Below are 27,554 nucleotides of genomic sequence, written 5' to 3' on the forward strand. Positions count from 1 at the left end.
CTGTCCCTGCTCTGATCCTTATTTTAAAGCATGGAAGTTTTGGCTCCAAAGGATCGGATGAGTTCCCTGTAACAATGCTAGTCGGATGAACATGCTGAGATGAGACCCGCAGCCTTTTAACTCGAAAGAGCCTCTGCATGCTCTGCAGGTCCCTGTCAGGGCAGGTTCCAACATGTATGAAACAGATGTGGATCCAAAGAAAACAACAGAAAAATAAATAGCAGCTAGATTCCAAAGAGCAGCAACAACGTCTCGCCACCATCTGTAAGGTTGCTTTCCTTGGGAAAACGTGTCCTGCTTTTGAACAGGATGCCAGGATGAGCAGCTTCCCAAGATGCCTCTGGAAACGGAGGCGCCACATTTACTGGAGGGAGTTACTGGGCCTCTGCATTGTGAAAAATTTTAAGCATAAAAAATACTTTGGCAGCTGATGCCAAGAACTGACTCATTGGAAAAGACCCTGATGCTGGGCAAGATTGAAGGCGGGAGGAGAAGGGCATGACAGAGGATGAGATGGTTGGATGGCATCGCCAACACGATGGATATGAGTTTGAGCACGCTCCAGGAGTTGGTGATGGACAGGGAAGCTTGGCGTGCTGCAGTCCATGGGGTCGCAAAGAGTTGGACATGACTGAGCATGCATACTCAGTCGTGTCCGACTCTTTGCGACCTCATGGACTGTAGCCCACCAGGCTTCTCTGCCCATGTGGATTCTCCAGGCAAGAAGACTGGAGTGGGTTACCATTTCCTTCTCCATAGGCCTAGAGGTGGGATAATATGAAATATTTATTATGAAATATTTCTAATAATAAAGAAAATGAAAACTTGCCTGCATTGTTTAATTTTATCCTCAACACACTGTGACCCAGACACTATTACTGTCTTAATATTATACATAAGGAAACAGACTTTTCTCGAGGTCACAGCTGCTTAATGACAGAGCTGGGTTTTCTTCTGCCTTCTCGAGTCACCGGATCCAGAGTTTTTAACCACTGCAGTTTGTTCTCCTGCTCCTGTCAGCTCAGCTCAGTTTGTTTTGTGAAGTAATTTAAGGCCCTGCCCCAGTCAGATATACAAGTCAGGGAATAGTCAAAAATAAATACAAAGAGTGGGGTCCTCTTTTATTTTAAGGAACTTGAATGATTGTTGGTTGATGAAGGTTTGAGTATGTGTGCTAAGTTGTTTCAGTCGTGTCCGACTCTTTGTGACCCCATGGACTGCAGCCCTCCAGACTCCTCTGTCCCTGGGATTCTCCAGGCAAGAATACTGAAGTGGGTTGCCATGCCCTCTTCCAGGGGATCTTCCCAACCAAGGGGTTGAACCCGTGTGCCTTGCATCTCCTGCATTGGCAGGTGGGTTCTTTACCACTAGCTCTGTTGAAGTTTATCTTGATGTAAAGTAGAAAACCACACAACAGTCCTGAGCAGGAGTCCAACTGTGGCAGATAGCAGATTCCAGAAAGCCAGGTCACATAGCAGTCTGTCATTGTGGTACTCCTTGGTGGCGGGGGATGGACGGGGGTGTTGACCTCATTTGAAGGTTCCAGGTGAGCATCGTGAGGTCACCCCCGTAGTCGCAGGCAGCCAAGTCGAGCCTGGGAGCTCAAGGCTCACTCTGCTTTGGCAGCTGGTGCTGTGTCCCTGGGGAGATGGGCCGTGTCTGTGAGGGGCTTGGCACCTAGTGGGTGCTCCTCTGATTCATGCTAACCTCCACCCTCAGCCCTCCCGCCCCAGCCTGCACTGGGGTTTGGGGACAGAAAAGTAAGGCATGATCTTGGGCTTCCCTGGTGGCTTAGAGGGTAAGCGATCCGCTTGCAATGCAGGAGACCTGGGTTCGATCCCTGGGTCAGAAAGATCCCCTGGAGAAGGAAATGGCACCCCACTCCAGTACTCTTGCCTGGAAAATCCCATGGACGGAGGAGCCTGGTAGGCTGCAGTCCATGGGGTCGCAAAGAGTCAGACACGACTGAGTGACTTCACTTTCACTTTTTACTTTCATGCATTGGAGAAGGAAATGGCAACCCACTCCAGTGTTCTTGCCTGAAGAATCCCAGGGACGGGGGAGCCTGGTGGGCTGCCGTCTGTGGGATCGCACAGAGTTGGACACGACTGAAGCGACTTAGCAGCAGCAGCAGCAGCAGCAGCAGTGTTAAAAACATTTCCTTCATCTCCAAAAAATAATTCAGTAAAGAGTGTGCTGAATCCAAATATTCACCTAAATTGTTAATCATCCTCCGTTAGACATTGTGACTAGAGGTGATTTGATTCTAGTCATAGTTTTTGTAGCTTTTTTTAAATTGACTACATAGAGACTCCTTTGAAATTCAGAGGATGTTAAAGTGTTGCCCTGCAACCTATTTTTAGAACTAAGACTTAAGGCAGAGTCTGAATACTACATGCTTAGTGCTTAGTCAATATAAATAATGTAAATATGCCTTACTTAAATGAGGTTAAGTCAGAAATCATTAAAATTTTGTTAGCTTAAAAAATTGGTAGAAACATTTGTATTCTGAAATGTTTGTTTGTCTTAGGCTGCTATGCTGGGAGCCAGCACGGGAGATCCCACCCATGACAAGGTCATGCAGGACTCTAGGGAATCCCTGGGCCACCCGACCCATGACAAGGTCACGCGGAAGAGTCCTGATGAGCAAGGCCTCAGGACTCGATGGACCCCCTGGACCTGCTCGAGCATCTACCCCTGAACCAGAATCTGTCTGTCTTATTTTATGTCTTTCACCAGCTCTTCTGACATTAGCAAGGGGCTGTCTCTGACCAAAAGAGTTAACTTAGGGCTCTAGCTGATAAATCTCCTGGGCATGAAAGGAGTGTTTCAAACCCTCTGTTAGCATTGTAGCTTACTTGGCAGGTTTATCCAGACTCTTGTAATATTGTTGAGCCTATGCTTACTGCCAAGTTCTCACATCCCTTATCCATTGTGTTCCTGGAAGTGCATATAGTCAGGATGTAGAAAAAACAAGTAATAGCCTTAGCATTAGCAACATTAGACTTTGAGTTAATAAGTTCTTTCTTTGCTGTAACCTGCTGAATCTTTGCTCCATAAAAATGTAACTCTGTACTTTAAGGGTGATGCAGGCTAAGAATTTAAAAGGAAACACTTTAAGGAAAAAATCATTGTTCTGGTGTTCTGGCTGACCAACCTTTATCAAAAGGAGGTCATGGAACATCAACAGGCCTCCGGAACAGAAGATGATGTACAGAGAATAAGACTCTTACAAGAAGGAACCTGATATTGATAAAAGTTATTACTGATGGAATGTTGAGTTGACTCTGCATTTTTCACCTTGCTGTATGTATAACTCAGGGTATAAAAGCCCCGAGAAGAATAAAGTAAACGGGCCTTGCTCACCGAAGAAGCTTGGTCACCCTGTGTTGTCTCTTTATCTCTTTATCTATCTATCTTCATTTGCCGATGTCGTCCATCCTGAGGATATCCCTGGACTCTGCTGAGGCTGGACCTTGGTACTGCTTGTCCCAATTTTTCTGGAGTGTGTACCATTAATCATCACAAGAAAAGACCTGTGTGCTAAGATTAGCATCATTGACGTTGTTTTCTCACCCAGACAAACAAACAACTGAAACAAAACACATGGACATAAGGCAGCTTTCGGAAATGATAGCTATGTTTTATTACCTTGATTGTGGTGAGATAACATGAGTGAATGAATGTGTCCAAACTCATCAAATTAAATACATGCGCAGTTGTTTGCATACAAATTTAACTCAAGCTGGAGAAATGAGACTAGTATTATAAGGTTTTAAAAACAGTCTAGAAAAGTAACCAAATACTGAAAACAAAATAATGCTTAAAGAAGGTTAAATTTTGAAGGAATGTAAAAATTAGGCAACTCAGATTCATAGAACAGATGATGGAACCACAATTTCCCCAGAATGACCGTTGCTGTCTTTGGAGTGTTTGTGTGTGCTATTTTTTACTTTTCATCTCTCTAGTTTGCATTTTAAACCTTTTTTCCAAGAATAGAACCTTTTGAAATGTTCTGGAATACAATGTTTGGCAGTTTTACTCTGCACACTTAATGTCAAAGGAAAATCAGTTTACTCAAAGAGAATAATATAAAATTATTAACTCTTATCTTTTCTTTCGACTTTAGAGTGCCTATTGTAAAACCACAAATGGCTAGCTGGGAGCTCTCAGTGAAACTGCATGACGAAATTCATACTGTTGTAGCATCCAAAAGTGGGCCAACATTCTCCGTGAGTTTTATTATTTTTTTAAATTTTTTACTATCTTGAAATTATCTATGAATATTTAAAATAATTTTAGCACATTCCATGAGTCTCATCTTTTGCATCTACAATATAGGAGTGTTTCTGCTTTCATCTTCTTTAGGAAGCTGAATGGAAATGAAAATTTTATCTCTTATGTTAATGAGGAAATGTACTCCCAGACTTAGCCACATTCTAAATCCACTTCCTGTTACCTGATTCACTTTTCTGTTGTAATTGAGAAGGAATACTTCCTCCTTTATTATAGAGAAGAGCATCTTTAATGATAATTCCAAATGTTTGATAGCTTTGTTTCTTTTAAGACAAGTAACTTAAAGCCTCATATAACATTTTCTTGAGATTTCATGTTGTTGGACATTCTTTATGCTGAATTTACCTTACAGTGACATTCTTTTTGTTTAGAAGACTTAAACCTCTTGAGTCATATCCATGAGAGGACTGCTTTAGTTTCAGTCTGGTCTGAACTGAACGGTGTTGCAGTAAGATTTATACTATGGTATGAATGACATGTTTCAATCCTGTGATTTAAAATTGCCAGAAAAATACCATAAAGAGTTACTATTTTATTATTTATTTATTTAGGCCATATGACTTGTGGGATATTAGTTCTCTGACCATGGATTGAATCTGGGCCCTGGCAGTGAAAGTGCTAAGTCCTAATCCCTGAACTGCCAGGGAATTCCCAGGAGTAACTATTTTAACTTGGGTCCTTTTTAACTTTCAGCATGAACCACAGAAGCTGCTGTATGGTTATATAGTTAGTATAATGAATATTATATGTTGATTTTATATATTATATATGTTAGTATAGTGAATATTGGGCTTCCCAGGTTGTACTAGTGGTAAAGAACCTGCCTACCAATGCAGGCGACTTGAGAGATGCAGGTTCAATCCCTGGGTTGGGAAGTTCCCCTGGAGGAGGGCATGGCAACCCACTGAAGTATTCTTGCCTGGAGAATTCCATGGACAGAGGAGCCTGGCGGTGGCAGTCCGTAGGGTCACAGAGAGTTGAACATGACTGAAATGACTTAGCACACATGCACATAATGAATATTAATCTACATTTCTCTTCTCATGGCTAAGTTGCACTGAGGTGTCATTTTACCAGGTGGGGGAGGAAATGACTTTTCATCAAAAAATTTAAACTGGATATGAAAATCAAAATAAGGTAATTTCATTGAAACAGTACTTAGAGAGGCTTGATATATATGGTAGATTCTTATCACAGGTGGAAAAAATACTTCAAGTAAGAAATAACGAGAATTCATTTAATCAGCAAATACTTATTGCATGTCTACTGTGTACTAGATAAGTGTAAGGCTGTTACACTGGAGAAGGTGACATTTTTATGTCACAAGTAAATGAGATTAATTCCTGAATTAAGGTTGGTCTCCTTGGTTGTCTTTCTTTTTCTTTTTTTTTATTGGAGTATAATTATTTTGCAGTGTTGTGTTAGTATTCTTGCTTGTCTTTAAGTTTTGTGATTCATCTATATGCTAGAATTGCTAAAGCATTTGTTACTAAAAGATATTTCACTCAACTGTCTTAAAATGAAAACTGTGATGGAGTTAAACCATGTTCTTATGATATGTTTTGTGATGAACTTATATGATTCTTTATATTTCTCCTATCTATATGATCATTTGAAAAATAGCTCTGTAAGTGGACACTTAACTGTGCATCAAATTGAGTAGCAAATTACATGTGTTGAATATTAAAAGATAATGTAGTATAGTATTTTCCTAGGGGAAGGTTAGCTTTGCAAAAATGTAGGCCTTAGCATAATTTTCCGTTCTGTACTGAGTCACTACTGAAGTGTTACTGTTAATCTGATACAGTGTTTTTCTAAGCAGTGCCTTGCCTTAATAAGAAAACTGCCCAGCTTATGTCTAAGAGTTGTTATTTCTCTGTGCTTGTTTCAGATTCCGTGTTGGAAAGCTATAGATCACTGGCACAGTTCAAGTGATATCTGTCGAGTTTTCATTGTAGAATTAACCTCGTTTTACTTTTCAGCTCATGATGTGTTAAAAAAAAAAACCCTCAAAATTAATACATTAAAAATTTCCCTGGAAAATATCCACTTTGATATATAGTATCAAAAACTACTTCCTGTATGTATTGGCTTAGCTACTATCAGAAGCATCAGGCATAATAAAAATTGAGTATTCCTGATAGTATATCCCTTTTTCCTGACCATATTTGGACTGAGCTTCATTTAGCATCAGTGTTATGAAAGGAGACAAGTTGAATAGTGTGCAGTAAGTAAAGATTTTAATAGTGGCGAGCTCCTGATTTTAGAGTCTCAGAAGGGAGAGTTATGACCATTTACTTGTTTTTCTGCCACATCAGTAGGAAGTTAGCTAAGAGGTGACAGTCTAGGTTAATGACACAACAGGTAATACAAATTTGTTTTCCTCACAGTAATGTGTTCATGTTTTCTGAAAGTCTTTTTTGAAAAGTCTACCATAATAGAGACTTTAAGTCTACCATAAAGACTTTTCTGAAAGTCTACCATAATAATGATGAAAAAGAAAGATGTGAAAAATATATATATCAATATTTAATGATATCATCTATGTAAGATTTTAAAATACACAAAGCAAAAACAATTCCATTTACAATAGCATCAAAAAGAGTAAGATACTTAGGAATAAACTTAAACATAGAGGACAAAGACTTGCACACTGGAAAATATAAAATGTTGCTGAAATAAATTAAAGAGGACACAAATAAATGGAAAGCCATCTCACGTTCATGGATTTGAAGACTTAATGTATGCTATAATGTCAGTATACTCAAAGCATATAGATTCAGTGTCATCCCTATCAAAATCCCAACAGAATTTTTGCAGAAATAGAAAAAAATCCAAAAATTCATATGGAATCTCAGGGATCCCCCAATAGTTAAAACAATGTTGAAAAAGAAGAACAAAGTTGGAGAACTCACACACTTCCTGATATCAGATTTTATTTTAAAACTGCAGTAATCAAAACAGCATGAACACCAGTAAGACAGACACACAGACCAAGAGAACAGAGGGCCCAGAAATAAACCCGTGGATAAGTAATCAAGTGGTTTTTGACAGGAGTGCTAAGACCATTGCATAAGGAAAGGACAGTCTTTTCAACAAATAGTACTGAGAAAAATTGGATATCCACATGCCAAAGAATGAAATTGGACCCTTATCTTACTCCTTATGCAAAAGGAGTTCAAAATGTATTAAAGACCTAAATGAAAAAGCTAGAGGTATAAAACTCTTAGGAGAAAATAGTCATTACATTGGACTTGATAATTTCTTGATTATGACATCAGAAGCATAGGCAACAAAAGAAAAATAGGTAAGTTAGACTCCGTCAACATTTATAACTTATGTGCACCAAAATCAGCGAAAAGGCAGTGCATGGAATGAGAGAAAATATTTGCATATGCAGGATATATTTGCATATTACTCAGAATATATAAAGTAACTCACAGAAGCAATCTGTTTTAAACATGGGCAAAGGACTTATTACAAAGTTTAAAATATCTACATTAGTAGATAAATAAAAGAATTATTAAGAAAGAGACAATTAGGCAGTATAATGGAGTGATTTGGACACTATGTTGTGATTGGTGTTAACAGCTGTATGCTCTTAGGAAATTAATTCCTCTAAATTTCAGTTTCCTCCTCTATCAAGTGGAGATAAAGTATAATGTCTTTTAATTGGATAGAATGAAATGACATCTCTAAAGAGCTTGGAATGTTGTCCAGAACAAATTAAATGTTGATTATTAGTAGTGCTAAAAGTACTACAATAAAAATCTAAATTATTACCAAAAATAAAGTGAAATAAATAAAAATGGGCGATGAACTTGAATAGACATTTCTTTAAAGAAGGTACACAGATGACCGATAAACATGTGAAAAGATGCTTGACATCACTAATTATCAAGGAATCACGAATCAAAACTATAATTGGAGGCCAATTCATAGCAGTTAGGATGGCTACTATCAAACAAACCTCCAGAAAATAGTAAATGTTGGCAAGTATGAATGAAATTGGAACCCTTGTGCACCCTTTATGCAGCTGCTGTGGAAAACAGTACTGTGGTTTATGTAAAAAGTTAAAAGTTGATAAGGTCCGGCAATTCCACTGCTAGCTGTTTATCCCAGACAGTTGAAAGCAGGATCTTGAAGAGATACTTGCATTCTCCTGTTTAGCAGTCTTAGTCACAATAGCCAAGAAGTGGAACCAACCCAAGGGTCCAGTGCCAAGTGAATAGATAAGCAAAATATATACATGAAAGGAAATATTATTTAACCTTTAAATGGAAGAAAATTCTGACACATTTTATCAGACTTCATATAAATTTGATACAGACCACTGCAAATTAGTATTTTAATGAAAAATTTTTCAGTAAGGAGGATGAAAATTTGCAGAAATAAAGCAAGCAGTGAAAAAGCAGTAAAAGATATTTTATGTATTATAGGTTTTTATTCTGACGCTGAATATATGTCAAAATGAATAGCATCATTAAGAAGAAAAGAACCTGATACGTACAAGGCTGAGATATTATTTAGCTTATTAAGGTGATAAACTCATATATGTAAAAAACAAATTTCTTTTATAGTATTTTCATGACTGCCTTCTGGATTCACAGGATGTTTCCCATTTCTCTTTTATTCTGCATAACGCAAAACTGGAAAACATTCATGTGTTGATGTTAAAAATAATGGACTTAAATTCATGTGGAAGAAAAATGTCAGAGTACTCTTGACATGATGAAAATTAGCTTGGGAATTTGGGCTTCCCAAGGATGTAAAAATGAACACTGTACATGCTCTAAAAAATCTTTTTTGCCCAGTATTTCATGTTAACTACTAATAAACTGTTCCCTGGGTGGCTAAGTGGTAAAGAATCCACCTGCCAGGGCAGGAGATGCAAGAGACATGGGTTTGATTCCTGGGTCAGTAAGATCTCCTGGTGCAGGAAATGGCAACCCACTCCAGTGTTCTTGCCTGGAAAATTCCCTGGGTGAAGTTATCTGGCAGGATACAGTCCGTGGGGTTGCAAAGAGTGGGACCCAACTGAGCACACACAGCACTAATAAACTAGAAAAAACTTGTGTTCCTAATGAATTAGAGATTCTTTGTTACAGTGAATGACTGATAGAAATTTCTCTATGGACCTTGTGAAATGCTTCTTAATAATAATCAGAATCCTTAGACTATTGAATTTTGTCATATCAGTGTAATTTTTATGTTAATGGTTATAAAGAAAAATCTAAATGATCTAAAATAACCTTAAATATTAAGATCAAGAAAAACAGCACTTTTTAATTTTTAATCTCTTTTCAGTTTATTTTCCTAAATGAGATTTTTTTTTTTTTTTTGCTTCTTATATACAGATCAAAACTTAACTTTTTGATAGGCATAAAACTTTGCTACAGTTTAAAATTGTGGTCACAATCCTTTCATTCTTTCGATTTCAACTAAGTTTTGTATTGATAAAATTTATACTAAAAGCTAAATGGCAAAGATTCATTTCTGGAACAGCAGCAAACTAACTATAATTGCTGAATATTATAAAAAAAACTGTTTACAGAATTATATGCTGTTGTATGTCAAAAATTCTACAAAAGCCATTAAGAAATGGCTACAAATAATACAACAGGTTTAGCAAGGGTACAGGAAACAAAATATATAAAGATCAGTAGTATTTCTACTCACTTTCAATGAGCACTCCAAAAATAAAATTATGAAAACAATTTCATTAACAAAAGCATCCAATGAATAAAATACTTAGGAGTAAATTTAGCAAAAGAAGTGCAATACCTGTACTGTGAAATCTTCAAGCTATTGAAAATTCATGAATCGAAGTGACTTAGTTCATGAATTGAGTGACTTAATATTATAAAGGACTTCCCTGGTGGCTCAGACGGTAAAGCATCTGTCTACAATGCGGGACACCTGGGTTCAATCCCTGGGTTGGGAAGATCCCCTGGAGAAGGAAATGGCAATCCACTTCAGTACTATTGCCTGGAAAATCCCATGGACAGAGGAGCCTGGTAGGCTACAGTCCATGGGGTTGCAAAGAGTCAGACACGACTGAGCGACTTCACTTTCAATATTATAAAGATGGCAGTACTTCCCAAATGGGTCTACAGATTAAATGTAATTTTTATCAGAATCTAAGCTTTATTTTAGTCAGAAATTGATGCTGACATTCAAGTGTATACTAATACTCAAATAGAAATGTAAAGAATCCAGAATAGACCATATAATTTTGAAAAAGAGAATAAAGTTGGAGAATTCACTTCCTCCTTTCAAAACTTATTATAAAATTGTCTTGAAATCAAGACTGTGCAGTATTTGCATAAAGAAACCTACAGATCGAGCAATAGAATAGAATTGAGAATCCAGAAGCAAGTCCATAATTGTATGGTCAAGTGATTTGTGACAGAGGCGCCAAAATTATTCAGTAGGAAAAGAATAACCTTTTTAACAAGTAGTGCTGGAACAATTAGGTATCCATGTATAAGAAGAATGAAGTTGGGTCCCTACCTAATATTGAATTAATATAACAAAATCCCACATGGATAAAAGATGTGAAGTATAAGAGGTAAAGCAATAAAACTCTCAGGAGAAGACATAGGAGTACATCTTTGTGACCTTGCATGTGGCATTGGTTTCTTAGATTTGACCCAAAAGCACAAGCATCAAAAAAAATTATTTTGATGCTTGTCAGAATTTAAAACATTGCTTCAAAAAATACTAGCAAGAAATTGAAAGGACAAACCACAGAATGGAAAAAAATATTTTCAAATAATACATCCAGCAAAGCACTTGCATTTAAAATGCATAAAGAACAGTTAATACTAAAGACAGTAATAAAACTTAATAATAAAGACAATATAGTATAAAAATAAGCAAAGAACCTAAACAGACATCTCTGAAAGAAAATGTCCAGTTATCAATAAGCAAATACACAGGTGTTCAGCATCCTTCATCATCAGGGATATGCAAATCTAAAGCACAGTGAGATGATGCCACGTCACACGTACCAGAATGGCTACAGTAAGCAAGTCAGATAATAACAAGTAGGGTTGAAGATGTAGAGAAATTGGCACCCTCACACACTGTTGGTGAGAATGTAAAATGATGCAACCAGTTTGGAAAACAAGCTGATATTTCCTCAAAAAGTTAAACATCTAGGTTATCCAGAACCTCAGTTCTATCATGAGTATTTTATCACGAATATTTAAGTATTTTTAGACTTACTTATATTTTTGTTACTGTGGTGGATGTATTTTACCTTTCAAATAATATTTCACATAATAATTTTTCCAAGTAATAGTTGCTGGGCTGCTGCCGCTGCTGCTAAGTCGCTTCAGTCGTGTCCGACTCTGTGCGACCTCATAGACAGCAGCCCACCAGGCTCCCCTGTCCCTAGGATTCTCCAGGCAAGAACACTGGAGTGGGTTGCCATTTCCTTCTCCAATGCATGAACGTGAAAAGTGAAAATGAAGTCGCTCAGTGGTGTCTGACACTTAGCGACCCCATGGACTGCAGCCTACCAGGCTCCTCCGTCCATGGGAGTTTCTAGGCAAGAGTACCAGAGTAGGGTGCCGTTTGTCAGCAACTAAAAGACAAATTAAATAGGAATATATATTTATTTACCCTGTCTACTAAACAATTTGGTAACATTGATATTCTTCAGCCTACTAATTCTATTTCTAGAAAGTCATTCCAAGGAAGCAGCGAAAAATTGCTAATATGAACATGGTATTGTGTTGGGAAGGAAAAGATGAATTCATGGCAGTTTCCCTCAGAGATAGCCAGGTAAGCAGTCTCACTTACAGTAAGGAGACTTGAAAGTGATTGAGATACAGTGATAAATGCTTTAATGAAGGTGCCTTCAACTAGTTAAATCCATGAGAAAGAAAGAAGAAAACAGTCATCTGCCTGGGGGAAAGGAAGGATGTAGGGGAAGATGCAAGTTTTCCTTGGCTGAGATGACTAATGAATAACCATTTAGAACATGGTTTTTGCATAAGGCAGGACTTGAGTCTAAATCACAGTGTAAGAAGGTGAGGAAAAGCATTGAGACTTACTGGCGTGGGAGAGCAAAGCTTGTGGAAAAATCAGAGACATCTTTTATAGATAATTTTGAGTTTTTATTATGGGAATATTTGCTTTCTTTATTGTTATTTTTCTATAAATAGTATAGAGGTTTTCTTGTCGTGTTCTAATTATATTGTTTTCTGATACTTATTTTAGCTTATTCAAAGGTATCTTCATGAAACAGCTGATTACTTTGAGCTGGTTAGTTTGTGCCTTGTCTCAAGCACTGTGTTAAACACTTGACCTATGTTCTAAATGAGATAGTGATAAACTGCAAGGTCAGTGTTATTAGCTTTAGTTGACAGAAGAGTTGGAAACTGACGTTCAGAAATACTAAAGCCGAAGTCACACAGGAACGTAGGATCCAAGATTAAACCTGTATCAATATGATTCCATGGCCTGTGAACTGGTACCTCTCTACATCTGACTTATAAAGTACTTCTGCTAGAGAAAATTCGGAGTAGTAGTAGCACCAACTTGGAAAATTAGCTGTGTTAGACTCTGGACACATCTTTGTTAATCTAAGGAATAATACACTTCTAGCCAGAACAGTTTTGTCACATGAAAATAGGAAGTTTCTTTGTATTAAATATTGAGCCTCAGGTCATTCCATTTAAAGGCAGCCCAGAAGGCACCACAAGAGCGAGAATAAATCATAGTATCACATAATGTACAGTTTCACAAAGTGTATAATTAGAGATACTGGTTAAGCCTAGTTTATCAGAAAGCATTTTCAGCATCTTACTACTCTTGTGGACGTTAACATATTTTTCAAGTTGTGTTAAAGTTTAAAGTACTGATTTTTCGTGGTAATTTTACAGTCTTATCCAAGCAAGTAGTAATTTTTAGAGCAACACAAGATTTGAAATACATAAGATATTGCATCTACAAGATTTTGTTTGTGCTTTTGTTTTGTTTTAAAAGATGTTTATGCTTGCATTTTGTTTTAATAATGTTCATTTTGGTTGATGTAAAATTGTCTCAACTTGAGATGCCTGTGGTGGAGGGAGGGGAATGTTTTGTAATAGTCATATTATTGAAATTACCACCCTATATTTTTCTTCTCAAAGGAAGAATATGGTGATGAGCATAAGAATAAAAAATAATAATTACATATGGATGCATAATAAGAAATAATTATATATGCACTGTGTGTGAGGTTTTTCTTTCTCTAGTATAGCCAACTCTTTCTCATTTTTTCTACCACTATGCATTTTGTTCTAGATTTCCTGACTAAGAAAACATTCCACCAGAGTTTGTTTTGATATTTAGAGAACATTTTGAAAATGTAGTTTTAAGTGGAGCTGAGTATTTTTTATGTAACATTTTTCAAAAAGATGAAGAATAATTAAAGGAACTTAGCACATACCAATACATAATCTTGTGTACAAATTAACCCTTTCTTCATGTTTTCAAATATTAATGAAAAGAATCTTTTTTTTTTTTTTTTAGTTTTACTAGTTTATTGCTACCAACCCATCTCCTTCCACCTTCCTCACGCATGTGTGCTCAATCACGTAACCCCATGGACTGCAGCCTGCCAGGCTTCTCTGTCCATGGACTTTTCCAGGCAAGTATACTGTAGTGGGTTGCCATTTCCTTCTCCAGGGAAAAGAATCTTAAGTACATCTTCAGTAAGAGTTTATACCTGCAGTTTACATCATAAGCTGGTTTTTATCTCACTTGCAGAGTAATGCTAAATAAGGTACTAGAATTTGTATAGGGACATGGTAAGAATCATGATTGTTCTTTAAAAAAATAATTTTCAAATACCCTCCTTAGGAAAAAAAAAAACATTATTATTGTATCTGTCTCTCTTCCTCTGTGTCAAAGAATATTTTATTTCTGAATGTAGGAGGGGGTCAAATAAACAAGATGGTAGAAAAATAAAGTCTGAAGAGTACATCATGCACAGCTTGATCTGTTTACTTTTAAATGCCACCTTGTTCAGTGGGTCTGGGACTGCACTTGTGAACCATAGGACTAGATTTCACAAAAAGATGAGGCTCCTGCCCATGTAATCTGGAAAATTGCTTGTCTAATGGGGTGCATAGCTGCACCTGTACCCTCCTGAGTGACTCAGTCCTGTTGTGCTCAAGAGTGAAGTAACTTGTTATGTGACTCAATGAAGGGGAAAAAGAAGTTATGAAAGCCAGCTACTTTGGAAATGAAAAGCTAAATGGTACTGGTTGTTATAACATTAAGGTTGGCAAATACTATTAAAACTCCAAGTGATTTTTGGTGTTACTGCCTGGTTTCAGCCACTTTCTGATAAATTTTGTTTGGAATCAAATTTTCAGTGTGGACACCAGATACTCAGGTTGAGTTCAGTTCAATTTTATAAGCACGTAGAGATAATCCATAGCAGTCCACTAGCCTTTTATGGGCACTGGTAAAAGTTCTATCACAAAAATTTATTGTAAGTCATTTTATTTATTTTGTCATGATACTGATGGCCTCTCAGACTTATTGTACATAAATAAACAGTGAAGAAAACAGTTGAGTGCCTTTGCTGAGTGACTCAACCATTAGATGAATTTCAGTATATTTGTAGCCACTCTACATTTATCATTTAGCTGTAATATAGTTTCATAGCCATTTATTGGATACTTCAAATGACATAGTTCCTGGAGAACCAATAGTAATCAAGAGAGATGATGTCTGACTCTGTAAAATTTGTCATCTGTAGAGGATGATGAGGACAAAGACTTTCCTTCAGCGTACATGAAGTGTTTAATATTGTGCTTGAGGAAGAGACTCTGATGCTGGGAGGGATAGGGGGCAGGAGGAGAAGGGGACGACAGAGGATGAGATGGCTGGATGGCATCACCGACTCGATGGACATGAGTTTGAGTAGACTCTGGGAGTTGGTGATGGACAGAGAGGCCTGGTGTGCTGCGATTCATGGGGTCACAAAGAGTCGGACACGACTGAGAAACTGAACTGAATGGAACTGAACTGAAACAAGGCACATATTCTATAGAATAGACCAAAGTAATCAGTTGTTTCATGAAGATACCTTTGAACAGGCTAAAATGATAATATATTAGAACGAGACAAGGAAATCTCTCTCTGTACTATTTAGATAAAGGCTGTGCCAGGTAGAACGAGTGATGATGCCAGGGAGCAGTGGATGCTATGGAGGCCACCTGGTGTGGGGCAGGGGTCTGACTTGGACATGCGGTGGCTGTGGGTGGACTTAGGAAGGAAATGAAGGCCAAACTGAGTCCTGTGGAAGTCCGCCTGGCGGGGGGAGAGGAGGGCGAGAGGTCAGAGTTTGAAAGCATACGTAAAAACTGTAAAAAGGGCTAAAAGATTATGCGATATGTCTGGGGAAATGGAAGAGTTGAAACGTGGAAAGCTTGTAGGGGACCTGGTGGCAGGGAGGGAAGGTAGTGAGAGGAGAGGTGTGAGGGTTGACACCAAGATGAAGTGAGCAGAGGCCCGATGATGCGAGGATGGGAGACGGAAGTCTTGCCACGTGTTCACATGGAGAGGAACAGCCCTGATCATCTCCCTGCAAGATACAAGCTGGGTTGAAAAAAACATTAATTTTTGTTAGAAAATTGCCTACTATACCTGTACTGTACTTTTGAAGAAACAAAACACTTTTATGAATAGGTTAAATACAGGATAGATACCCACTGCATATCCTGTTTGAAAAGTTTTGAAAATCGGTTGTTGTTCAGTCACTAAGTCGTGCCCGACTCTTTGTGTTAATGGTGTGGGTTTATCTGGAGAGCAGGGAGAACCAGAGAAGGCCTTCCTTCAGGAAACTGGATCAGAATTGCCTGTGAGAAAGAACACCCTTGGGCTACGCTGTGGAGAGTAGCTTGCAGGAGTGCAGGGTGAAGGAGACGTCTTAGGGTCCACTGAGGCACCATTGCAAATAGGAGGTACTAGTATCCTCAGCTCCGATTATTTTGGCAGTGAGAAAAAAGTACATCGACAGTAGAGAGACTTAAAATGTAGAGTTAGCTGCACAGCATTTGTTGAGTAGTAATAATATTCTGAGTTGTCTATTAATTCTAGCCCTCTCTTATCAGAGCAATTTAGAAGTATGTTTTAGAGAATACTATTGATGGATGGAGATTTCTAGAAAGTCTAAATTGTGTTTAAGTCAATAACTTGTGAGGATTAGTAGACTCTGTACCTTGGTCACTGTTACGATGAATAGATTTGTGTCGTCGTTCAGTCGCTCAGTCGTGTCTGACTCGTTGCGACCCCATGGACTGCGGTACACCAGGCTTCCCTGTCCTTCACCATCTCCCGGAATTTGTGTTGTATTTTCGGTGAACACGTGCTTGATGTCAGGATGTCAGATTCTTTTACTTCACTATTTCTAGTGAAGTTGAGAGCTTCTGTGGTTGATGGATACTGCTTTGCCTTTGGCATTGTTTTTACCTGGGGAAGCAGTAAGAGAGTCCAGGTCTCTTAAGTGGCCAATTAGTCACTTGCTATCATATGACAGGATTTAATTCCTTCATTGCATTTATCATAAACTTTAAGTATATACCTTCTGTTTTTCTTTTTCCATTTGACTAAGTTCCATCTCTTCACACTAAAATATCTTTATAAGGATGGGGACCTTGTCTTGGTGGTTATGCCTTGTACTTCTCAGGAAGTATTTGTTGAGAGAGAGGGATGGGAGGAGGGGAGGAAGGGCTGAAGAGGAGGAGAGGTGGAGAGAGAGCTTCCTGTACCATTTGAGATTAACTGGAACATTCTGCGAGTAACAGCTGCTCTAATACTGCAAGGACCTAAAACGCCCACAGTTTGTCTCTTACACGTTAAATGTCCTTTGTGCGTGTGCTGAGGCTCTTCCTGACCAGGAGGCTCGGGCTGCCATGCTGCTGGTCGCTCTGACCAAGGGAAAGAATGAGCATGGCGAGTCACGACTGGTTCTTGGAGCTTCAGCCAGCATCGCTCCTCTCATGTTCCATCCCATCGCAACAGCGGGTCGTATGACCATACCCCTCCTTTAAGGGATGGGAGATGGCAGTCTTACCATGTAACCACATGGAGAAGAACAGCCCTAACCACCCACCTCCTTGCAAGATACCAGTTGAGTTGAAAAGCATTCATTTTTGTTAAAAAGAAAGTTGCTTACTCTATACAGTAGTGTGCTTTTGAGGAAACAAAACACTTTTATGAATAGGTTATATGCAGGATAAATGTCTACTGCATACTCAGCACTGACAGGCAGGTTTTTGTTTTTGTTTTTTTTTTTTTTACCACTAGCACCACCTAGGGAGCCTAGTGGCTCAGATAGTAAAGAATCTGCCTGTAGTTCAGGAGGCCCGGTTTTGATCCCTGGTTTGGGAAGATCCCCTGGAGAAGGGAATGGCTGCCCACTGCAGTATTTTTGCCTGGAAAATTCCATGGACAGAAGCCTGGCAGGCTACAGTCCTTGGGGTTGCAAAGAGTCGGACACGACTAAGTGACTAACACTTGGGACACCCAAGATTGCTGGGTGATTAAAGAGAGCAAGGCTGGAAGCCCTGGGTCTCCTAATGGCTAGTCCTGCTCTTTATATTGAGCTCTCTGCAATGGAAAGAAACACTTAAATTTAGCATCCATGCAGGTGGTGTTAGTTTTATCTCTATAATATATTGGGAAAAAAATGAAAGTATTGAATTTCTCCTATTTGGGAGCTTTTTGCCTACTGTCACATCTAATACTCTTTCTTAAGAAAAAAAAATGATGCAGCTTAAAAAAGGGTGATTCCTCTGTATATGAGCTTCCCACAACCAATTACAGAAGGTTTGACAGGCTTGGGGAGATAGACACAGACACTAAGACGGCTTCATTCTGTTGGGATAATATTTCAAATTCTGAATATAACTTTTTTCCCTACCACTTTAGAGCCCAAATAATGGCTATTAAATGGGATATTTTGTCAAACCAATGAGGTTTTAAAGTTTTGTGCACCCTCTATGATCTTTTATTAACTACTCAAGAATCTTAATGGAACATCAAAATCCTGGTTTTATGTATCAAAAAGAAAGCAATAACCATGCAATCATGGTTAATTCATGTATTTTTTTTAACAACTTCCGCTCAGCACATATATGAAGCACTTTAAGTACTGATGCATCTCCTGTGTTATTTTTGAGATCTTGGAGAGGATCCACAAAACTATAGGATTGGAAGCTGGAAAGAAATTTCAGGTAGTGATAAGTAAACATTTCCTAACTCTGATTCTTCAGTAATGAAATAGTGTAAACTCTTAACATTCTTTTTATGGAGCTTTGTAGCCCATGAAAACAGCATTGTCATAGAGCCTCGATGTGCGTCATTTGTGACTGAAGGTTTTGATGTCTTTGCAAAAGGCAGACGGGTGCTTTCCTTTGAAATGTGTGAGGCGGTTTGAGATACAGCTCCTCAGATGGATTTAATTAGTCCTCCATAGGACTGGATGTCCGCTTGCTGCGGCTGAATTCTCATTTCATTCACCCATAACTAGAAACACCTCGCTTCAAACGGGTTTCTTCAAAGAAAGAGGGGTTTAGGGTTCTATGTTTTACTGCTTTTTGATGTCGGTTTCCCTTTAACTGAGAAGACCTTATGTTTATACAACTGTTATTATTAAGAAAACATAGCTTTCTTTGCGAGGGTCCTTTTGTCTCGGTGCCGGTTATTGGTGGAAGTCGAGACCTGTGGAATAGATCTTGCTCTGTGTGTGTGTTTGCATATTTGACTTCAGAGAGGCGTGAACTGAAAATGGGGCATAAGCTTGTGAAAAAAATTTCTCTAAACACGAAGTCTGAAAGCAGAATAATGCGAAAACCGGTACCAAATACATTAATAAGGCAGATGTTTGATTCAGAAGCTTCTAATATTAACCACAAAAGCAGAGCTAGTCACCTAACTAGAGTTTCCGTAACACACATAGTAATTGTAATTGTGATTTATTCTGCCTATAGTGTAAGCTCATGGTATGCTTTCAATAAATACGTTGAAAGAATGGAAAACATATACTCTTTGGTAAAATAATATATTTAAAAAAGTATTTGCTACTACTACTTTTAAAAATTATCCTTAAAACTTAACATTTCATTAGTAGAGCTACTTGAATTTCCCTTGAAAATAATGCCGTTCTCCAGTTAGTGTGTCTAAGGGTCTGGCATAGTTCATCATCTAGGTAGTTTTTTTCTCCCATGCCCATGATTCTAATTACATTTCAGGGGGTTGTGCTCTCTCCCAGAATCCCAGTCATTCTTTAGGATGAAAAGCTTCAGGGGGTTTGGGGGCTTTTCACTCACAGGCACAGGTTTGCATTCTCGAAAAGCTTCTCTTGCTCTAACATACTGATTTGTATAAAAATCCTAAAAGATATTCTTAAACTTCTTATTAATCTTTCCTTTCCTTGAAAAGACCAAGTTAATTTGGACTATTCAAGGTTAAAATTGTCCCAAAGCCACAGATCACACTGAAAAATACATATTAATATATCCCACAAATTCTTTTGGTGTCTTGTTTCAGTATTCCATCCAAGAATCTGTAGAATCTCAGGCTTATATTTCCGTTTTCTGGAAGTCATAGCTGATCTTTCCCATCTTATTTATCAGACTCAGTTCTTAACTGTGCCAGTTTCCAAAACTCAAAGGTCAGGCATGTTCCACCATTGAAGATATGAGAAAAAGGTAACACAAAGGCTTAAAAGAGTTTTAAAAAATACTTCGAACAGTGCTCACAATAAGTCAGAAAAAGATTTCCCTGGGAGGACCAACATACTGTGGGGAAATGATCTCTGTTCTCTATGTGTTTTTTTTGGTGACTATTTTGTGGGATTCCTGGTGTCAGGAGAACTGTGGACACGTGGTTCAAGAATGTTTTGTTACACATGTGTGAATAGAATGATTTTATTCAATTTTATGGATGAGATTTACTTCAGGAGTTCTTTTAATGGTTCTGAGTTTCGTACAGTGTTCTGTGGCTTCACAGCATTTAGTATCTCTTGAAAATGACCTAAAAATGTTGGTAGAAATAGAAAACCTCCAATACAAAGGACAGAACATTTGTGAATTATCTTGTATATACATTTGCAGGACAATATGTTAGGGAACCCTACTTCTAGTATTTGAAGTTAGTAAGTATCATATTACAGTGATCACATTTTCTGTTCTGCAGGCGGGGGTATTTTTACAAAAAGAAGCATCTATCACATGCATACGGGGACACAGGCAGTCGTATGCCCCCTCCCTTATCTTCAGTTGTAAAAATTAACTGTCTGCATTTACTAATAAGGTTTAGTTTGGGGCTCGGTAAGGGTGTAGTAGAGAAACAGTCATGTAACATTGTACTTGGAAAAAAAACCAAACAGTTTTTGAAGACAGATGGTCCTTAACCTTTGGAAAAGCCATTTAACTCCTCTGAGACACTGCAGTATTTTATATAGTATTTTATATAAATGCCAGTACAGAGGAGAATGTAAAGTCCTTGAGTCAAATGGACTTGAGTTTAAATACTAGTCCTGAGACTGCTGACTCAAACCAGCAGCAGTTACTTATCTTTTCTGAGTCTTCCTTTTCCTCATCTATAAAATGGGTAATAATCTTCAGTGCGTGTGTGCTAAGTCTCTTCAGTCATGTTCGACTCTTTCGCAGCCCCATGGACTATAGCCTGCCAGGCTCCTCTGTCCATGGGATTCTCCAGGCAAGAATAATGGAGTGGGTTGCCATTTCCTTCTCTAAGGATTCTTCTCAACCTAGGAATCAAACCTGAGTCTCTTGGGTCTTGTGCATTGGCAGGCGGATTCTTTACAGAGTTTTGTTAAAATCAGATAAGATAAAGTATTTAAAGTCTCTAGTATAGTGGCTGGCATGTAGTAGGTACTGAAGGAGCCATCTCCTTTCCCCCTTAAATAGAAACAATTCGCTTTTTGAAAGAATCTAACATAGCGTTTACTTTGCAAACAGTTCTTTTCCATTTTGTGAAAAATTCGTGGAAAGTTTAAACAGTAAGACTAAACCAAGAATGTGCACACATACCTTAGCGAGGTTTGTGGGTATCAATTCATATTCTAAGATTCTAAAATTCTTTGCCTAGAATGGTATTCTTCGTTTATTTTATGAAGCCCTTTTTGAGGCCACAATAGAATACCTGGAGAGTGTTAGAGATAATCTTTGCCTCTCGTGGTCCACGTTGGGCCGTGTTCTCTGTGAGTCTGATGAGCCGTCTACCGCGGTCCCCCACCCCCGCCTCTGGTGCCCTCGGGCCCTGCTGTGGTTTGAACACCCACTGGCTCTGCAGTTCCTCCTCCCCGACTCTGGGGCACACCTGCATGGTTTAGGTGCCCGGCTGACAGAATCCAGCTCTTCGGGGGGATCTGCCCTTCTTTCAAAGCCTTCCTCATATCCATGGATTGTTGTTCCATCACTCAGTCGTGTCCGACTCTGCGGTCTCATGGACTGCAGCACATCAGGCTTCCCTGTCCTTCACCATCTCCCTGGACATACTCTACCCATTCTGAAAAGCTCCATGGAATTACCGCACAATTATTATAGTGACCATGCTTCTCAGTAAAATATTGACCTTTGTTACTGTATTTTCCCTCCAAATGAATTTATCTACAACTATCTAAACTGGCTTGGTTGAGGTAATCAGATCAATCTGGGTTTGGATATGCTCCTTCACTAACTGTGGAACCATAAACCCTTATTTAAATTCTCTAACCTCAGATTTGGCATCTATAAAACGTGGTTAATAACATCCCCATTGCAGGCCTACTCTGAGGATTCAGTGAGTTTAATGTTTATTAAAATATCTGATACATGTTCGCCACTCAGTGCGTGTTCCCTTTCTTCAATTTAGGCTCATTTTTTCTGAACAAGGCTTCCCTGGTGGCTCAGATGTTAAAGAATCTGACTGCAATGCACGAGACCTGGGTTCAATCCCTGGGTTGGGAAGATCCCCTGGAGGAGGGCATGGCAACCCACTCTAGTATTCTTGCCTGGAGAATCCCATGGACAGAGGAGCCTGGCGGGCTACAGTCCATGGGGTTGCAAAGAGTCAGACACAACTGAGTGACTAACACACACTTTCTGAACAAGTGACAAAAGCTTAGCTGCAAACAAAACCAAGGGGCATTCATAATCTGGCTGTTACCATTGCTGGAGTTTCTAGTCTATTTCAATATTGTTTTCTTTTTTAAAGGCATTTTATCTCTAAGATAGAATTATAAAATAAACCATGCCACTTGTTTCTAACTCAGTGTTGAAATCTCACAAAGGTAGACATATTGCTTGAAATTTTAAGATTTAGTGCAAATGACTTTGAGTGCGCTTTGTGTGGGTGTTTTTGCTCTCAGCCCTATTGCCACGTCAGCGTGATGATGGGTTTATATTGCTCTTGCTTCATTTTGTTGCTTGGCTTTTTCTAAAACCGGGACTGTGTTTAGATGCGCAATGTATGGTTTCTTGTGGAGCAAGAGTAAGGAAACCAGCTGGAGATTAAACAGAGCACAATCCTCTTTGTAAGCAGCCATGGACAAACTTGTGAGAAACTACCAAATTCACCCAACTAGATAAAAAGTGCTTACGCTTAGCTTTCAGAATCTAATGATGACTACTTGAAAACTAGCTTCAGTGTTATCTCGGTTAATGATACAGGTCCAGCTCAATTAATAGGGGACTTGTGGTTGCTTATTGTTTTTATAGTTGTTTGAAATAAGGCTTAAAAGAATTTATGATTCTCTTTATAGGCAGCTACTGACAACACCAGTTAAGTGTGAGAGCAGTGGTAATTGGCAAAGTTGCTGGTGGTGGGTGTCATTTTCCGTTGGTTTAACTTATCAAAGACTGAAGAAAGATCTGTTTTGTTTCATTCCGCATACTGTACACTGATGGATGTTGCCACCCAAAGTTTAGCCTGTCAATAATAAATCAAGGCTTTCAGGTTTCGTCTGTTCTATTGGCTTTTAAATGATCATATATCCCCACGATGCCACATCACACATTGAGAACTTCAGCTCAGTGCAGAAAGGTTTCTTTTTGTTGTTGAGTTTAGCATACCAGCTTGAAGTTATGCTGCAGTACAAAAATTATACTAACTTGGGCTTCCCTTGTGGCTCAGCTGGTAGAGAATCACTTGCAGTGCAGTAGACCCTGGTTCAATTCCTGGGTGGGGAAGATCCCCTGGAGAAGGGGTAGGCTACCCATTCCAGTATTCTGGCCTGGAGAATTCCATGGACTGTATATTCATGGGGTCACTTAAGTTTAGCATACCAGCTTGGAGTTAAGCTGCAGTACAAGAAATACACTAACTTACCAGGAGGATATTCTTGCTTGCGCTCCATATGTATCATTTGCTTATTCAACCATGTAAAACTTCAACAAGGGGAGATAATTTTGCTTAAGATTTCTTGATTCCAATTGTTCTACTACTTGGCACTGGGTGGAAAAAGGGAAAAAAAATCATATTGAGAGCATTGTTCTGTTAATGAAGTTGCTTGTCCTTTTTTGTGCCAAATTTGGCAGGTAAAATTACCATTTATTCTGCTTGCTAGAGCTGGAGAATAGATTGTTGAGGAAAAGTAGCAATTTAAGTAATGACACTACATGGAATGTGCTCCGTTATATGCATCTCCCATACTTTTAGATATTGACATGCAATTTTTATTTCTCTTTAGTAATGCACTTTGCCTTTAACTACTATATTACTTCCAGTAGCTTTCATCAGCTACATATCATTTGCTTCAATTGTGAAATTTTAGAAAATACTGTGTTGTTATTAATTATAATAAGCCAGAGTGAAACATTTTGATCTGAGGATAGATTAATGATTGTAGTTAGTTCCTGACATTTCAGAGTTATTGCATGTTTGTAAATTTAGGGGCAGTTATTTAACATTTAAAAAATAGAGATGCAAAATTAATTAGTACGAAGATATATCTTAAGATCAAATTCTAGATGTTCATGACTTTTTCCATGTTAAATATACTTTAATCTTTTATATGTGCTTTAATCTTTGGCTTGCAAATTCTTAAAGAAACTTTAACCAAAAATCTGGTTCTAAAACTAAAGAATATGAGTAGGTGGTCTTTAAAAATTTGATCATGTGTTCAAATGAAATGCATGAATTTAGCCTGAGTGAAACTTTGAGGTAACTGTAAGTAATTCACCGAGTTTGTTGTAAATTACATTCTCCTTACTTAAAAAACTTCAGGCTTTTAAAAATTATTATTACTGCTATAGTTCACAATATAGTGGCTGAACCTTCCATATAAAAGAAGAAATTCCCTACAGAAGCTAGTATGTATAATATGTTTTCCTGAAAAAGCTGATTGGTGAATTTGTAGACTTGCAAATGTTAACATAAGAACAGTTAGCGTTTGGTGCTGGTGAAACTTGTAACCATCAGTCACTTCTTTCTGCCCACTAAACTAACTGGGTAGGCAGGTGCAAATGTTAAAAATCTAACATTGCAATTGACACTAATTGGCATAGTTGTTGGCAGTCTTATCAGAAAGCAAAGGGCTGAATGGTTGAATGGGTTTAGAGAACTTGAATGATAATAAGCATTTTTATATGCATCTCGAATTCCTTTTGTGACCCAGACTAACGGGAACACTTTATTGTGACCTTATCCTTCAGTGAATAGAAATTATAGGAAGCGTAATATGCCGTGTGCGTGTGTGATTACTGACTGTTTTCCAGGTAACCTTTTACAGCTCTCTGCTCCATTACCCACTTTCCACCTCCTCCCACCCGCCTTCCAGGGCTCAAAGAAACCAAAGTATATCTGTGGAATAGAAAAGAACTGTTATACTGAATAGGAAATTAGTTTTTGATTGATTTTTTTTTTTTGCCTAAAACTAGATGAGCGTCATCAATACTTTAGGCTAAACTTAATAAAGTGTATTAATTGAGTTTATGGATAAACTGAGAAGACTGGGATTTGCTTCTAAGTGTTCTTGGAGCAGGCGGGTGAATCAACAGGAATATAGATGAAACAAGATCAGTTTTGAGTGGGAAAGTTTTGAGCTTGAGTGATGGAACTGTAGAGGTTTATTAAGCTGTTCTGTCTTCTGCATATGTTTGAAATTTTCCACCACAGAAGGGTGCTTGTTTGTTGGTTGGTTTAATATGCTCAGTGACCTTACCCCCTGCTGTTAGAAGGTCTTCTATATTTGGTCAGATCCTTCCCAGTACCTGCTTTAAAATTTTTTCCCGATTCCTTTCATCAAAAATGACTTATCTAAAATCAGTGCTAATAACCTGATAAACGAATCTGTGTGCCCATGCACAAATGAGTTAATGTCTAGAGAGAGTGATTATAATAGGAGCTTTCTAAAGACACTTCCTTAATCGAAAGAAAGGACTCTGGGTGGAATTTTTAATCACTGGGGTGGGTCTTCTTGCCTGTTCTATGTGGGGACCACCCCTCACAGAAGTGTTAACAATTGTAGGATTGTGTAATGATTGATCTTAGCATTTTTGTGCTGGAGATAATGCTGTACTTTCCTTCAGCAGAAATAATTTCTGTAAAGAAGATGTTTTTCTTTAGGTGAGTTAGGAGAGGGTGTGACTCTTGTGTATCTTATCTTTGTTCCTGTAGGTGTTTCCATGTGTTTTTGGTCCCCTCTCTATCTGCAAATGATTTAGAATTACCTGTGTTGAAAAGTAGAGTTGAGTCTTATTTCCTTGAATCAAAGGTCCCTTTGCAAAGGAGTATCTAGGGAGAGATACTTGCTAGAGACTTCAGCTTGAAAATTAGGGGTTGAAAACAGTTACTGTAACTGCTCTTTCTGTCTTCTGTTTATTACATAGATGAGTAGTTTATGTAAATTTTGTACTCTGCTTCTAATCAAAGTCCCCTTGAGATCTATAATGACCAAGTAAACATAAACTTTGTGTAAAGTGTTTTAAACTGTTGATTCTTGACTAGTAAGAGGTAGAGAAGCCAAAATAAAATTTTAGACTATTACTTCTTTTCCCATGCTTTTGGGCTATCTGGAGAATTGATTTGGGTTACTCCTTATTTCAAAGTAGCATTGCTTGCAATATTTTAGATTTTTTAATAACTTTCTAAGAAATTAAAATATAAAAACAATTTCACTTTTTTTTTTTTTTTTTAGTTTGTAGCTCTGGAGGAATGAATGTTGTTTGCTCATTAATTTCCTATACCATTCTCAATCGTTCTCCATTCATCCCTCTCCTTGTTAGCTTTTCGTTTGGCCATGATGGGTGTATTGTGTCTGGTAACTGCTACCCAAACTGGTGTATTACATTAGCCCTGCCCTTTCTCAAGGCTCCTGGAAAAGGGCCAGGCTAATTCTCCTTTCCATTTGGGAGCATAGTTTTACAAATAAAAGAATGGTCTTACTTTGTTTGTAGTCATCAGAATTAAAAGGATTTATCTAACAATTTGAATGGATAATTTTATTTGGGTGGACATGAAAGTGAAACCCTAGAGATGGGATAGAATTTTAAGTAGCATTTTAAATTTGTTTTGAAATTCTGTCTGTCTCCAAATGAGCTATGTGAAACGTGCTTGGGTGTATATGCGTGAGTAAAGTTTGGAGTGTTCATCTCTGAAATACTAGATCCTTTGCAGATTTTGTTTCGTAAAAGGGTTAATGGAGTCCTTTATGTAGTTGGATAACTTTAATTTGCTATTATAAGCACATATGGATTTTAAAGTGCAAGAATTATCAATACTTTATAGGACATTATGACTAATCATATTTTTATTTAAAAGTTACTTTACTAGTTTTACCAAAAGCTGTCTTGGGTGTTTTGAATCAGAGCTGTATTGTCAATGGTCAAGAATCTAAAACAAAAGCCACTTATCTGTATGACATGTGTAACGGGTGGTTAAGCAAGTCATATGCTTTTATTTGCTTTATGTTGGGGATATTTAAGTTAAAAACGTAGTTTTGGGAGTTTTCCAGTAATTCTGTAATCATGAAAATAAAAAGATTTTCTATTTCACTGAATTAGATCATTTTTATTTTTAACAAATAAATATTAGTCTAGGACACTCCAGTCTTCACCATCAAAGCAGTGTGCTAACCTCGTCACGATCTCCATGAAGGAACAGGGCATTCAGGAGGCCTCATGGAGTGTTTTGGGAAGTGTTGGGATTAGTACACTAACAATTGTGACATAGGCGTAATGTGATAAGTGCATGGAAAAACAAAAATGCTATAGAAATTCAAAGAAAGGAAAGATGCTGTCTAG

General features: G+C 38.0%; 1 protein-coding gene across 1 annotated transcript in view; it reads left to right on the plus strand.

Annotated features, from left to right (window-relative positions):
• Positions 1 to 27,554, plus strand: part of PCCA (propionyl-CoA carboxylase subunit alpha) — a 381,462-nt gene that overhangs the window by 250,146 nt on the left and 103,762 nt on the right. The window contains exon 19 of the mRNA XM_040267408.1: positions 4,130 to 4,232. Coding sequence (XP_040123342.1) covers positions 4,130 to 4,232 — 103 coding nt within the window. The remainder of the gene's footprint in view (positions 1 to 4,129; positions 4,233 to 27,554) is intronic.

The sequence above is a fragment of the Oryx dammah genome, unplaced genomic scaffold (assembly GCF_014754425.2).
Source record: "Oryx dammah isolate SB20612 unplaced genomic scaffold, SCBI_Odam_1.1 HiC_scaffold_24, whole genome shotgun sequence".
NCBI classification, from domain to species: domain Eukaryota; kingdom Metazoa; phylum Chordata; class Mammalia; order Artiodactyla; family Bovidae; genus Oryx; species Oryx dammah.